This window comes from Trematomus bernacchii, unplaced genomic scaffold, assembly GCF_902827165.1.
Source record: "Trematomus bernacchii unplaced genomic scaffold, fTreBer1.1, whole genome shotgun sequence".
NCBI lineage: Eukaryota > Metazoa > Chordata > Actinopteri > Perciformes > Nototheniidae > Trematomus > Trematomus bernacchii.
The window spans coordinates 8,158,889-8,172,802 of record NW_022987593.1 but is presented as its reverse complement, the minus strand read 5'-3'; the positions used below and the strand labels follow the sequence as shown (position 1 = coordinate 8,172,802).

Below are 13,914 nucleotides of genomic sequence, written 5' to 3'. Positions count from 1 at the left end.
CAGGCTCATGCTCGTGCACACATAGAATCATTCACTTTCCACTCTCTCACTTCCGCACGCACACATGTATGCATGCCCTCACGCATGCACACACACACTCATGGACGCACACACAAGGCTGCTCCACTTGGCAATTAATTACAAAAAAAACTGTTGTATCTGCTTTCACAAACAAATACACACACATGGAGTTCATGACACAACCCAGATGGAGTGGTATAGTGTGGTGTAGTGACCCCCAATGACCCTTGTACATGGCTTAGCTCTATTAGGCTTGCTGTAAATTGTGAGTACATCTCAGATTGTGTACAGTTGTGTGAATGCACATGACTGCCAGTCAATGTCTATCAATCTAATTTTCCCCGCATGTTCGCGTGCATCGTTTATTTCTTCAGAAGTACTTGAGATTTTTGGCACAGACCTGAGTCTGAGCGTGAAAGCTTGTGAGTTGTTTACATGCAGTTTGCCCAAACATGTACATTTGGTGCATTGCCTTTGTTGCATATACAGTACAGTATTTGTATTTGTGTGTAGGACTGAGCAGAAGTTGTTTTCTGAGCTAACAGGAGTAGTGCGCAGTGTGTCTGTCTGGCTGCTGCCAAAAGCCAAGGAACCGAGCTGCAGGAGGAGAGGCAGCAGCTGTAGCCCCACCACTATTTCTGGCTAAATCACATGACCGTTACATAAGCCCATTTTTCTTGCTCTAAAAAACAGTAAACTGCGACACAGGAAATACAACGCAGCCATCCCATTCCCCACCCCCCTTGTCCACGCACACACACACACACACATGCGTACACACACACACACTCTCGCTTGGATAGGCCGGACCAATTGGCCATTCTGAAAAACTCTGGAGCCTTCCTGTCAACTGCTTTGCTCATTCCTGTGAATCTTGTTAATAATTGTTAGAGTGAAATACACTTTAAGAGACAGGCAGAGTTGTGGTGTGTGTGTGCACGCACAGATGTGTGCACGTGTGTGTGTGTGTTTTATCTGAAAAGGGAGAAAAGTTGTTTATTTGTGCGCTCTGTGCGCAGGCACTCTCATGCCCTTGCAAAGTATGTTTACCTCTGAATATGTGCATTTGCTTTTCAACCAGGTAGGTGGTAGGCTACTGATGAATGCTACTTTTTCAGTTTTACTTTAAAGGTAGGGTAGGTAAGAATGGAGAAACCAGCTCGAGTGCGCTAGAATTTGAAAGTACACAACCGAAAAAAATCTGCCCCTTCCTTCAGACTTCCTTACAGAGCCCCTCCTCCAACACACACGAACGTGCACATGACCAATGAGGGCACGAGATAAGTTTGTGCACGAGATGGAAGGCTGACAGGCAGGTAGGCCATCCAATTATCTGCCGCGGGCCGAGGCAGATAATTGGACTTGCTTTTTACAGCGCCGCGGCTTCCACAGATGAAATATTTGTATATATTTATTGTCACAGCATTTAATTTATTCATTGCTATCGGGATGTTAAGAGCATTCCATGGAATATAACAAAAAGTGTTTCTGAAGTGAATTACCTACCCTACCTTTAACAAAAAAAAGTTTTCCTTAAAAAAGTTAATTTATGAAGTAACTTTGAGTCATGTGCATCATAAACAAAGATCTGCATGATAATCCATAAACAAGATAAAAGATTGCTCATAATGTATTCAATAGGTCATTCTAAAAATTCTGTCTCCTAGTACAATGCGCACTCTGTCAGCATTCTCCACTACATGGCAAGACTAAGAGTTTTTTAATGGAGTCCACTCACGTCTAATTTAAGCTAATGATCTCACAATCTGGCAACAACCCGCTGAGAGTAGCCTCTGTTGTCTGTCAGCTCAAGCATACATCAGTTATGAGGACATTCTTCTGAAAGGGAAATACTGTTTCCTATGGGGATCCCACTTGAACAAAGGTAATCTGCCCTGCAGGCCTTCTGCCACCAGCATAGCTACAGTGCATCTGCTTTACAAACAGAACACAGACAGATTTCAGGTCATTGCTAAAATACAGCCTTTAACCTGACATTATCGAACAGCCAATAGACACAGGTGGCCAGGCCTGGATTGTGTAAATAGCCTCAGACACAGTAGCTGACCCACATCAATAGTACTACTGACTCTCTGAATGGCATTTAGTAGTAGCTGCAGATTTCTTGGAAGCAAAACCTGCAGATGTAAGTTGTGCATGAAGGGTGTGCTCATAACTATGTCACTCTCACAGATCGATGCCATTTAATTATCCACTATCAAAGCATTTGGTCAATTCTGTGATCGTCATTCAGGAGTATTTATGCAACCTAAATTACATACATAACAAAAATACCAAACTTTTAAAAAAACAGGCAAAGCTGAGATGTTATTGTTGTTAACACTGGGCCAGCAGTATGCAAATCACTGCCTTGCAATAACACTGAGACTTCAGTTCTTTGGACAACACACAAACAGCTGTGTTGGATGGGGCTCTACACAATTAGGTTTCCCTGCCTGAATCATTCTGAAAAAGAGGGTGCAACGATAAAAATAGGATGTGAAAAAGGGCAGTTATTTTATTTACTAATCCCACTACTTCTATAACAATCTACTATATCTGGAAACTGTTGTCATGTGCATTTCCTTCTTACAAATGTTTTCTCATGTGCTATATTGCACTGAATAATTATAATGGTATGGAGATGTCTAATATACAAAAGTAGCCAGTTATGGCAGTGTTTATAAAGCACTTAGAATCACTCATCCCCACTGCATTTGAACTGTAGTCCAGCACTACAAACATTTGTCAATACATTTAGAGAGTTAGTTCCTTACTTTCTAAATGTCTTGACAAACAATGTTGGCTTTATTCCCTATCCAATTTATCAAACACTACAAATGTTTTTAGGGTTACAACAGAAATATGCAAACTCCTTTGTACCTAATTTTTCATCAAAGCTGATTTTATGTATATTGAAACATTAGATAAATGCTTTTCCAACAGATTAAACTCATATTTCAAATGCATGAAGTAGTTCAACCTAATTCTGCTCTTAGAGTATGGACCATGCAGCTTTTCTGCCACTTGTATGTATTTCTTATTTATAGAGCCAGTGCATTTGACATGTGGTGCATTAAGACTTTGAAAACAAAGGTATGCCAAAACGCTTTTGTATCCGCTCATCAGATTGGCACTGCTTATTTGGTTGAACACAAAAGGTTTAACCCACTGACTGCACCAGATCGTTTTTGCATTCAAAGAACAAAGGTATCACCGGGGAGCAGGAAGAGATGGGGGTCAGATTATTTCCACGAGGAGCCATCAGGCTGCAAGTCAGCCCAGGCCAGAGGAATGAAGGCCACAGAGGAAGAGTTATATCCTCATATGAGCCGTAAACATACAGCACACCTGTTTCTGAGGCTTCATGTTCAGGCAACATTCTATAAATACTGTAGTGCTGAATTCATTGATTAGTCAAAAGCAAGTTCAAATGAAGCCAAAACACCAAATATTTGCCGGCTCCAGCTTCTGACATCTAAGGATTTGCTGTGTTTCTTTTTCAGGATGAAGTGAGTGTATTTTCATATTTTCCAGGATAAATACCTTTTTCTATAAATTAAAAGCCAACCAAAATGAACTAGCTAATTTGTTGCTATAACTTTTTTTGTTGCAGCCCGTGTACTGTATATAATGTCCAGTGTCACCCCTAGGTTTAATGCTTTGGGGGGGTGCTGCCTGAGCGGGGGGGGGGGGGGGGGGGGGGGGGGGTGAGGATTTAAAAAAATATATCCCAATGCCCCCCCCGGGTATTGACAGTACCTGACAGTAGATATAGATTAGTTGCAATTTGGTGCTATATATATATATATAAAAAATAAAATAAAAAATCTCTTTTTTTTAAAACACCTTGAATTTCAGGGGGGGCGTGGGGCGCGGGGCGCGGGGCTCCGTTGGCGGGGCGCAGCGCCCCTCCAAGACAATGGTAGGGGAAACACTGATGTCTGTGTGGATTATGGGGCAGTAAGGATGTAAAATGCACACACATACTGTGACAGTGAATGTTTATATGTTGCATAAGAGACACCCTTTCTCAGGCTGCAACCTAAATGCCTATTAGCAATGTGGGTCACACAAATACTTACAGTTATCTTCGCAGATTTGAACCTACAGCTTTACACCTGAATTCCTATACCACTTATGAAGACGTTCATGGCCATGCATGTGTGCATGCCTGGTTAGATTTGCAGCTGTGATTGTGCTTGTATTTATATTGTAATTTGTTTCTGATCAAAGCAGCCCCGATGTGAGACATGTGTTGTGGAGCTGTGATCCAGGCAACAATACTGAATGGCTTCATTTCAGCTGTTGTTACATGGGCCCCTCACACACAACCTGAAGCATTCACTCCGGCACGGGTGGGCGGCCTCTAATCCCCCGGCCTGAGCTGAAAAAGATGCGATTGGACAGCAGAGCTGCCAGTCAGGCAGAAACAGTCAGAACCGTGTCCTTAAATGACCTCTCCCACAGAGGCGGTGCCGAGGAAAAGGTTTTTAGATTGACAACAGCGCCAAGGAAACCACGACCCAGTCACATTGCAGTACACAGTGAGGCCATAACAAAGTTGACTAATGTCTCTGTAAATCTCTCAGTTCAATAAGAGAACGGCAAAAAAAGTGAGCTAAAAGCAGCGCCTGGTACCATTGCAAAGAGCAGACATGCCAAGCCACTGATGACATGTGAATAATAAGCTAGCGTTCAACTCTTCAAATGCGCTCCACATGGAGCCGTTTATTGAGTGCAGCTGTCTTGTATCAACAAACTAGTCTTTAGTGGAATGGATGCAGCAGAGAGGCACATATGAATGCATTCAGATATTTCCACATTTCATTAGCGATGATAACCTGCATTTACAAACTGTTGTTTTGTGTCAGAAGGCATTTTCCAGCAGCTCAGGATAAATGTTTATCCCAAAAAACGTTCATTTCAAAATAGCCTCATCGGCTGCATGTGACAGTTAAGTCAACAGTAGTTATAAAACTGCAACACTTGTAAGCTTCATAAAAGTTATTACTCTTCAATGTTTGTTTACTATACAGGAGTATGGGACTAAAAGGTGTGAATCTAAGAGCTGTCATTATGTATGAGAAAAACTGGATGACTTCTAGATAATAGGAGAGCAAGGGGAAGAACATCTCCTTTATAAATACATTATCATGTGAAAGCTTAAAGAATGAATTGAGGGCATTTTGAAAAGTCGCAGCTCTGCTTATAATTTCTATGTTTCCTGGGACTGTGATTATTTACTTTATGCAACACCGTTTGCTGTGCCTTCTGGTTCAGTAGATATGACAATATCTAGTGGAATGAATATTTCCCCTCTTGAGAAGGACTGTCAAAGCATAGATTTGGACAGTAAAAGGCCCATGTGGCCAAAATATATTTCAAACAGATTCATGTAAACCTAACATGCAGACTTCAAAGAAGAAGAGTGCCAAGCTCTGGTGATGTAAAATAAAGTTACCTCACAATGACTGTGATAAAGGGGAAACCAGAAACTCTACAGTCAGAGTATTTGATTAGATTTGTTGATGACTCCACAACACTAACTAGCTCTGTAGTAAAGCTGTGAGCCACTTAGTCGTCTAATGAGCTACAGCCGATCGAAACGTATTGTCCCCCAAGGCAGGCACTGCCAAAATAAATGAGTCATGGGCTGGATTATTCCCCTTCTACAGATGCCCAATCTCTGCGCTCTTCTTTTATATCTCACATGTCAAGTGTTAGTTTATAACTTTGAGAGAGAAGAGGAGGAGAAGAAGGAGGAATTACTCGGAGAGGGGAGGAGTAAAACGTCTTCTCACGTCCTAACTTACACCTCTCCGACGCTCACTGCTGACACATCATTTCCCCTCCCTCTCCCTGTTTCTTACTCCCTCTCCCAGCTCCTCCTCCCTTTATCTCTCTGTCTGCGTCTGACTTTTTCTTTGCCCTTCCTCCCCCCCGCCCTGGCTGTATCTGTTTCACTGTCCTCTATCTCTCTTCACTTTGCAAAATCCTTCGCTCCCGATTTTCATCCCTTACCTCTCTCTCTTTCCACCTCAGCAGCAGCAGCTGTGGAGGGGTCATGTGAGGTAACGGCTCGCTTTGCACATCAGAAGGACGCACACCTCGCACGCAACCTTGATGACATCACACCACTGTACGGGTCGCCCTTTTCACACTTTGATCGTTTGCACAGATGCAGTTGTTTGGCAGCACAGAGTCAAGAGGAAACTCCAGTCGTAAACGTAGAGGTACTCACAAAGTAAAGAGCACTGCGTTAGCTTTAAAGGGCATCTCATAATCAATGAGTCATTTTCAATATAATTATACTCCATCTGAGATACAAATAGGGCTTCAGGAGTGTAATCACAAAGCCTTTAGAGATCCGATCTGTTCAGAGCCTCACCTGACTAACACTCTCACACAAAGTCAGATCCTTAGCATCTGCCGCCGGCGCTCTGCTGGCCGCGCTTGAAGCAAGAACAATCGCATGTCTGATTTGATAACCCCTGACACATAATCTGGTTTCAGGGCTGCGTAATGACGGTGTGTAAATATCATCAAATTAAGGCATGATTTGATTGGGAATGAGTGCAATTCCTCTAACGGTCAGATAAACACCTAGAGGGCCTGATGGCTGACTTGCAGGCTTGTTTGCTTGTTTTTTCCGTCTGCACTGCTCTGAAAGAGTGTGTTTTGCATTCAAACACTCATCTTAATGAGTGAGGCCAACGCCTCAGGCAACAGGCACAAAATGAAAAGCACATTATGGCTGCTGCTGATTTCCCCTCAGCTAAATATAACATAAAGCACTGCTACAGAAGAATAAACCACTGAATGATTTCTCTTTCTTTTTTCCTGATGTTCCGTTCATTTTGGTCACAGTCTATAAATGTACATACCATCATTTTGGTTATTTTAATGATCTTTTAGAAAAAATAAATAAGTACAAGGTCTGCAGAGATTAAACAGTAGTTTGTAGCATAAACAAGCGTAGTGCAAATAAAACAAGCATCATACTAAAATGGATTGACGTTGCGTGTTGCCTGAACAATATGACCAGGCTGGTAAACTTCTGCTTTGTCTAAAGGGGAACTTTTCCAACTCTATTCTATCAGGAAGAAGGTGATTATCTTGAATATTACTGAAGCAGAGTTTGCACACATTTTCTTATTAACATTTCCCAGTTGGAATAGCTGTTGTTGTGCCACATGTTCAAATGTACTTGTAAAAAAAATCCCTACCTGGAATACTGTGAATAAATAAAGCAGTATATCCACCAATAATTCAGTGGGCTAAAGTTGTCAGTTGACTTGATATTTTTTGAAATTATTTGAAAATGTAAGAACCAATTTTGGCCCTTTTTTAACATGAAGGAAACTTGCTGTATAATAGTAGTAATAGCTTTCTCCTCTTATAGTTAAACCAGTTTTAGGATAAGAATTTAACAACATATGTCATTATTATTTATTTTTTTGGAGCTGCCAAAAGTTGTTTATCAAATTGTTCTCAAATTAATGTCACTTAGATCTTGAAAACAGAAAAAGAATAATGTGTAGAATTGGTCTTATTTTAGTTTGGAGTAGCATTAATGAAGTCTACAATGTAACTTGCCTTAAGATCAAGGTATCAGTGCTTAGTCTTTTTTTGGGGGGTTCAATCTTGATTTTGTTGTTGTTTTCAAATCAATGTGCTTTTTAAAAATACTTGCTGTGCGTTTATTTGTTCTGCCCAAGGGTTGTCAAATTGCAAAATGTGTTTCTCAATTTTTCTTGTGTTTTACAAAGTGATGGCGTTTTTTTTTTTCCTTCACTTAGTTAGATTTTCTGTAGTTGTAGTGGTCGGTTGCTCTCTTCGTAACCCTAGAAAAGACCTTAGCAGTGATATATTGTTTAAACATGAGTTATTGCCATACCTTCCACGGCTCTTTTGAAGAATACTTTGCAGCTCCCACACGTCACGACACCGTAGTGGCATCCTGACGCCTCGTCTCCACAAACCAGGCACACTTTAGCCGTTGAGGACGGTTGTCTCAGTGGCGAGCTGAAAGGACACACAAGAGTTTTCAGACTAGACATAAATCAAAGAAGAATAAAAGTCAACAACAAAGCCACGGCGACTGACCCCCTTCCTCACCGCGTTATTGCCTGATGTACGTTGTGTAACATTCTTGTGTTTTACGACCCACAGTACAGTAGAAACACAATGTGGCCAACCAAGAGAGGAGGGCTTTGCACTCCACTAATTTATAGCTTCCCCAGGCTTACGACAATGACAGAATTATAGAGGAGATTATTTAAATTCAATAAGCAGAGACACACAAAGCAAAATGTCAAATTTAAGTAGGAACCAAAACCCTTGTCCCCTTCAGAGTAAGGCACTGGAAAGGTTGACAAAAATAATAAAAAGCATGATAAAGAGCAAACATTTGACTGTCCAAAAAGGTTGAAGATCAGAGGTGAGGAGTGCTGTACTGTAGTAGCACGTCAGGTTGTCGTTATTTATTCTGAGGAACAATCGACAGGCAGCAGAATTGATGACGGTCTGCTGCACTTCTGTTTACTTTGGCATCACTTACTGCTTTCACTACTGACTGATTTCTACAATTACATGAACATTAAAGCTCGTTGTGTATAGTTGTTACACAATGAGTCGGTTAGTTACAGTTTACCAATTTCTGCAAGTGATATCATGCAGGTTATTGTAAGAGATGTCAAAGGTCAAAAGTAATGGATGATTAATGTCTATAGTTAATCAGTAATAAAAAGAGGCATGCTCAAAGCTGTTTACTATCAGTTTTAAAATAATTGAGAAAGACTGGCAGTGCATGCAAAGTAAGACTGGACAATATGAGCTATAATATATTCGCGGCCAATTATCTGAAAAACCTTGATTTTTATATTTTAAATATTATTTTCCTGCCTCATGAAGACTAGGGATATATGTATCATGCTAAATCACAGTGAAATATGGGCTGTTGGTTAAACTTGGCAACTTGTATATTTCAGTAATTTAAATGTTTAATACACATCTATGTTTGTAAGACCTTCATAACACCATTAATACATTCAGTTTAATGTCAACACAGATTGACAGAGTAACTGTTCAGTGTCAGTATTACCACCCTCCTTTATAAATCAGTAGGCCAAATTCATCGGATATCACTTCTGAGACATAAGGGTTGGCCAAAAAGTCAGGTGAAATTGCAGCTCAGTTATTCCAAAGATAGGTTTGACCTTATTCTAAACATTCAAAACACTGTCTTCATTTCATAATTTGTAGCATCCGGAGCCCTACCAGTTTTATATTTAAACTTCAAATTTGGACATGTTGATAACCAAACTGAAGGTTTCTTATCAAAAGTTTTTTTATGTATAAAAAACTATATATATTTTTTTTTTTCTTTTTTTAACTCTCAACTATCAATGTTGGCTTTAAGAGACAATTATCAGTTTGGCTCTGATTAGTGAACTGTATGTAGATTTAATGCCATCAATGCATTTCCAGTGACATTAGGACTAAATCTATTTCTCTTGAGATTCAAAGCAAAGAGGGAAGGTGGCAGGCAGCTACATGTTGAGGCAGGCTACCCAATAAAGTCTTGTACGAAACATGACATGGTTTTATCAGTGTGCAGAGCAAGCATGCCCTATGAATGAGGCTGAATAATTAATTTTTTTAAGGTTTGCTACTTATTAATGGAATAGCACTGACTCAGATGGCTCTCGCATGTAATAAAAAATGTAAGGTACATTTACATTCCGAGTATGTTAAAAGCTTCATGCTCAAAACGACAGGTCTGCACATAGTGAACAAATAGGAAATGTCGTTTCACTTTTGATTTAAAAAAACATTTCCCTTAATGTGCACACACACACACCACATAGACACACAGACACACAGACACACACACACACAGAACACACACACAGAACACACATAACACAACACGTAGATGGGTACAAAGAACACCTTGTATCAAAACATTAAAAGTGGCCTCAGCTTCCCCTTCTTTTCTGTTCTAATTACCTCTCTCCCATCTCAATCAATAACAGGCAAGGTGATTGTCTGGTTAACATTCTCCTTACATCCTTCATCAAACCAGCTGCCAAGCACACTCTCTCTCCTCCTCCCTCTGTCTCTCTATCTCGCACGCTCTCTCATGCACACACATTTCCTCCAGGGGACTAGCTGGGAAGGGGTACAGCAACAGCACACTCAGATACAATCAGGACCACTGATCTAATTCCCTCTTGTCCATCTACACACACATTCAATTTGTTAGGACGCTTAGAGGAGTCTCTGGTGAGGTGTTTGTCTGACTAGATCTTTCTGGCACCGGGCCCCATGGTTTCATCTAATGTCAGTGTGTGTATGTGTGCATGCACAAATCCAATCCTCGTCGAGATGTGTTTTTCAGCATGTTAATCTGCTGAATATTCAGTCCCTATATATTGGCCTTTTCACACTATTACAAACCGGTGTTAACAAGAAAGCCACCAGTAAGAAAAACAGCCTTCCGAAAGTTCATGTCCAGCAGCTCTTGAGTGGTCCCTCTAAAGTATCTGCCTCTAATATGCAGTCAGTGGTCTACACTTTAATAGTGCTGCACATTAAAATGCTGCGTGCCAGCCTGGCTGCCTGCTGGTCCACCAACAAGGTGACTTCCCCTCCCTCAGAGAAGTATATAGGTCATTCACTCTCCCTCTCTCTCTTATGAAACCAGAGCAGACAGGCCAGGCTGCAGTGACTGTGCACCAACGACTGCCAGTAGCCCTTAACTAAACACAATCAACCAGACATTCCCAAAGCAGACTCTTTCGGTAGAGATGTTAGCCTACAGTTTGTACGCAATAATAATCATGTGTTATGTATTTGTAAGCTTGAGAGAAAAAAGGAATGACATGCAACAAAATTCTCCCGTCAGAAAACAAATTAGGATGTTATGGTTAGGCGGTGTGTGTTGTTGACCACGAGGACTTGCCAAATATATGTCCTTGTGTTTGGTTTAACGTTTTCGTAGCTTAAACTATTCTGAGGTCGAAATTTCTGTCTGTATGAATGAGGGTTTTAATGATGATGTACCACTGCAATAACATTGTTGTTGAGGCAGGTTCAAACTGTTAATTCCTGCGTGCGGGACCTTGTATCACTCTTCATGTCAAACTGAAAATAAAAGGCAGAGAATCGAATTTTCAAATATTGTTAACCTATTGTACATTTTGGATATTGCAATGTACATTATACACCCTAAAAATGTTCTACTTAATCCTTAAAGAAGAAAAGGTTTTACATTTTTGGGGAAAATTCCACCACAATATCTCTGAAATAATGTTCATAAAAATTCTGTAGTTCTGAGCAGGCTACTTTTGTGAATTGGGACTATGATTTTTCTTTTTTTTTTTCGACCCCTGTCTTCTCTATTTCTGGGTACAATCTCAGACAAACTCAATGGGACTGACTGCACAGATCAAAGGTCTCATTCTTCGCTCCAGTTGCTGCTTTTTTTCTCTTCCTACAGAAACCCCAGGGCGGCCCTTTCATTGTTTTCCGTGTCCTTTACTCTTTAAAGATAACACAAAAAGCTAACAACTGATTTAGTTGCTGTTTATTTCCCATGAGGATACAGATGAGTGCGAGTACACAATGCCTGTTTCTTCCCACCAAAATGTACAAGCTAAAATGTTTATCTCTTACTAATGCTCGCTGTCCTCTTTGCTGCTTCTCACATTGGCATGCTGCTTAGGAATGATATTAATTGTGAGAGCTAGAAACCAGACGAAGCCAAAAGTGCCCACTAAACTGTGTGAGGACCAAACCACAGGGCAGATGTTTGGGCTCAAAATGTGCCTCGTGCTTTTTTACAAGTAATTTCGATGTCACACTAGTAGCATTCCCCGAATGGTTCAAATATCCTCCCTCTCTCAGCTGCCGAAGGAATGCTAAATCAGCGAGAGCTAAGACCAGATAAGATCGCCAAATATTTATAAAAACCCGGAAATTCTCCATCTGATAATCACAGCAGTCATTTAAAGCGGACCTCCCATTATTTTTCAAGAAGTTTTATTAGGTCTGACTTCATAATCTGCATTACCCGTGAACAGGTCAATGTGTGGCGCTCAAAAAGGTCAAAAGGCGTCCGAGCTTGACACAAGTAGAACAATTAGTTGCCATAGAAACGGAGCATGAAGTCAAGGAGAATGACAAATTACAGATACAGGGGAAGTCAAGAGTGCGGTAGTTATTCTGAGGTTATCAAGATAATATCATTATGGGTGAATAATGGGCCGTGAGATGTCTGCATGATGGAGGACACAAGTGGTAGGAAACGAACCCTGTGACCCACATAAGTACATTAGCATGACAGAGTCAGACAACAAGCAGCTGAGCGAGTTCTGTTGTATAGAAAAACAATGTCCTCCTCACGCATGTAACACTGTGTGTCCTCACTCCTCACACACACACACCTCTGTACTGCACTGTATTTACGCTGCTGTAGAGCCAGCCGCCCACTGTAAAGATAAATGTGTGTGTGTGTGCGTTCGTGCAGACACACTGACTCGTTCATTCTAGAGGCTGTTATCACAGGGATAGTTCAGACAAGTACCACAGCCTCCCTGAACCTACCCCTCATAAAAGAGAAGCATCCTTGACTCTGCAACAAAAAAACACAGCCTCCACGGTACAAAGCTTCTCTACAGTCTGGCCTACACGGTTTATGTAATACACACCTTGGCGTGCTGAAAAACCTTAAGCTAGACCAGTTCAAAGGATATTTATGTAACACACACAACTTGGCATGTTGGAAAGGTAAAGGTAGATTGGTTTAAACAAGCTGGGTGAGATGGAGAGGGAGAGAAAGAGAGGACACAATGGCTTACATAACCGTGAGCAGACAGTATAAACATTAGGTTGACACCCACTCACCGCCTCTCAAAGGGAGAGAGGACTTATGGGTAGTGTTGGAGAGCCACCAGGGATTTATTTTTTCCTGGTGAAGGTGACCCTGGCATTGGGCAGAGTACCTGAGCATACAGAAATATGAGATGTCCTATCTGTCGAGCTTGTGTTACACTTGTGTTAAGGTTACAGTATAATCTACTCTGTCCGCCTCTTATGGTTAATATTCAATTCTTAAATATTGTTCATGAGGATTTTTAAACACTCATTTTCCACCTTAAAATGTTCTCTTATTTGGAATCAAGAGTTGTAATTCAGTGCAAATGAGGTGATTTCACCATCCAACAAAATGTAGGTCACTACAGACATGGCAAATTTGCTTTCTGGTGGAATCTGGTATCCCGGCTGTGATTGCATACTTTGTTTTTAATTCCAAGCTGTTGTGTTGTCTCCCCTCCAAGGCTTATGCCTACAAACTTAAAATGGCCATATCCAAAACAGCAAATCTTGATTATCTGTCTCCTATAAATCCACTGTTTAGAATGTAAACAAAGAAATGAGACAAGTCACAGAAATGCATGTGCGCATGTCTCACACAAGCAGTGCAAAATGCAAAAGACAAGGAAGGTTAGAAACCACACCCACACACACACACACACACACACACACACACACACACACACACACACACACACACACAACACACACACACACACACACACCACACACACACACAGCACACACACACACACACACACACACACACACACACACACACACACACACACACACACACACACACACACACACACACACACACACACACACACACACACACACACACACACACACACACACACACACACACACACACACACACACACACACACACACACACACACACACACACACACACACACACACACACACACACACACACCTGAAACTGTACCTGTTTTCAACCTTAAATTCCATAATCAATCACCACAGCTACTCTTTGCTGCACTT

At 41.1% G+C, this 13,914-nt stretch overlaps 1 protein-coding gene across 1 annotated transcript in view; it reads right to left on the bottom strand.

Moving 5' to 3' along the window:
• Positions 1-13,914, bottom strand: part of nr3c2 (nuclear receptor subfamily 3, group C, member 2) — a 71,113-nt gene that overhangs the window by 24,223 nt on the left and 32,976 nt on the right. The window contains exon 3 of the mRNA XM_034130130.1: positions 7,922-8,049. Coding sequence (XP_033986021.1) covers positions 7,922-8,049 — 128 coding nt within the window. The remainder of the gene's footprint in view (positions 1-7,921; positions 8,050-13,914) is intronic.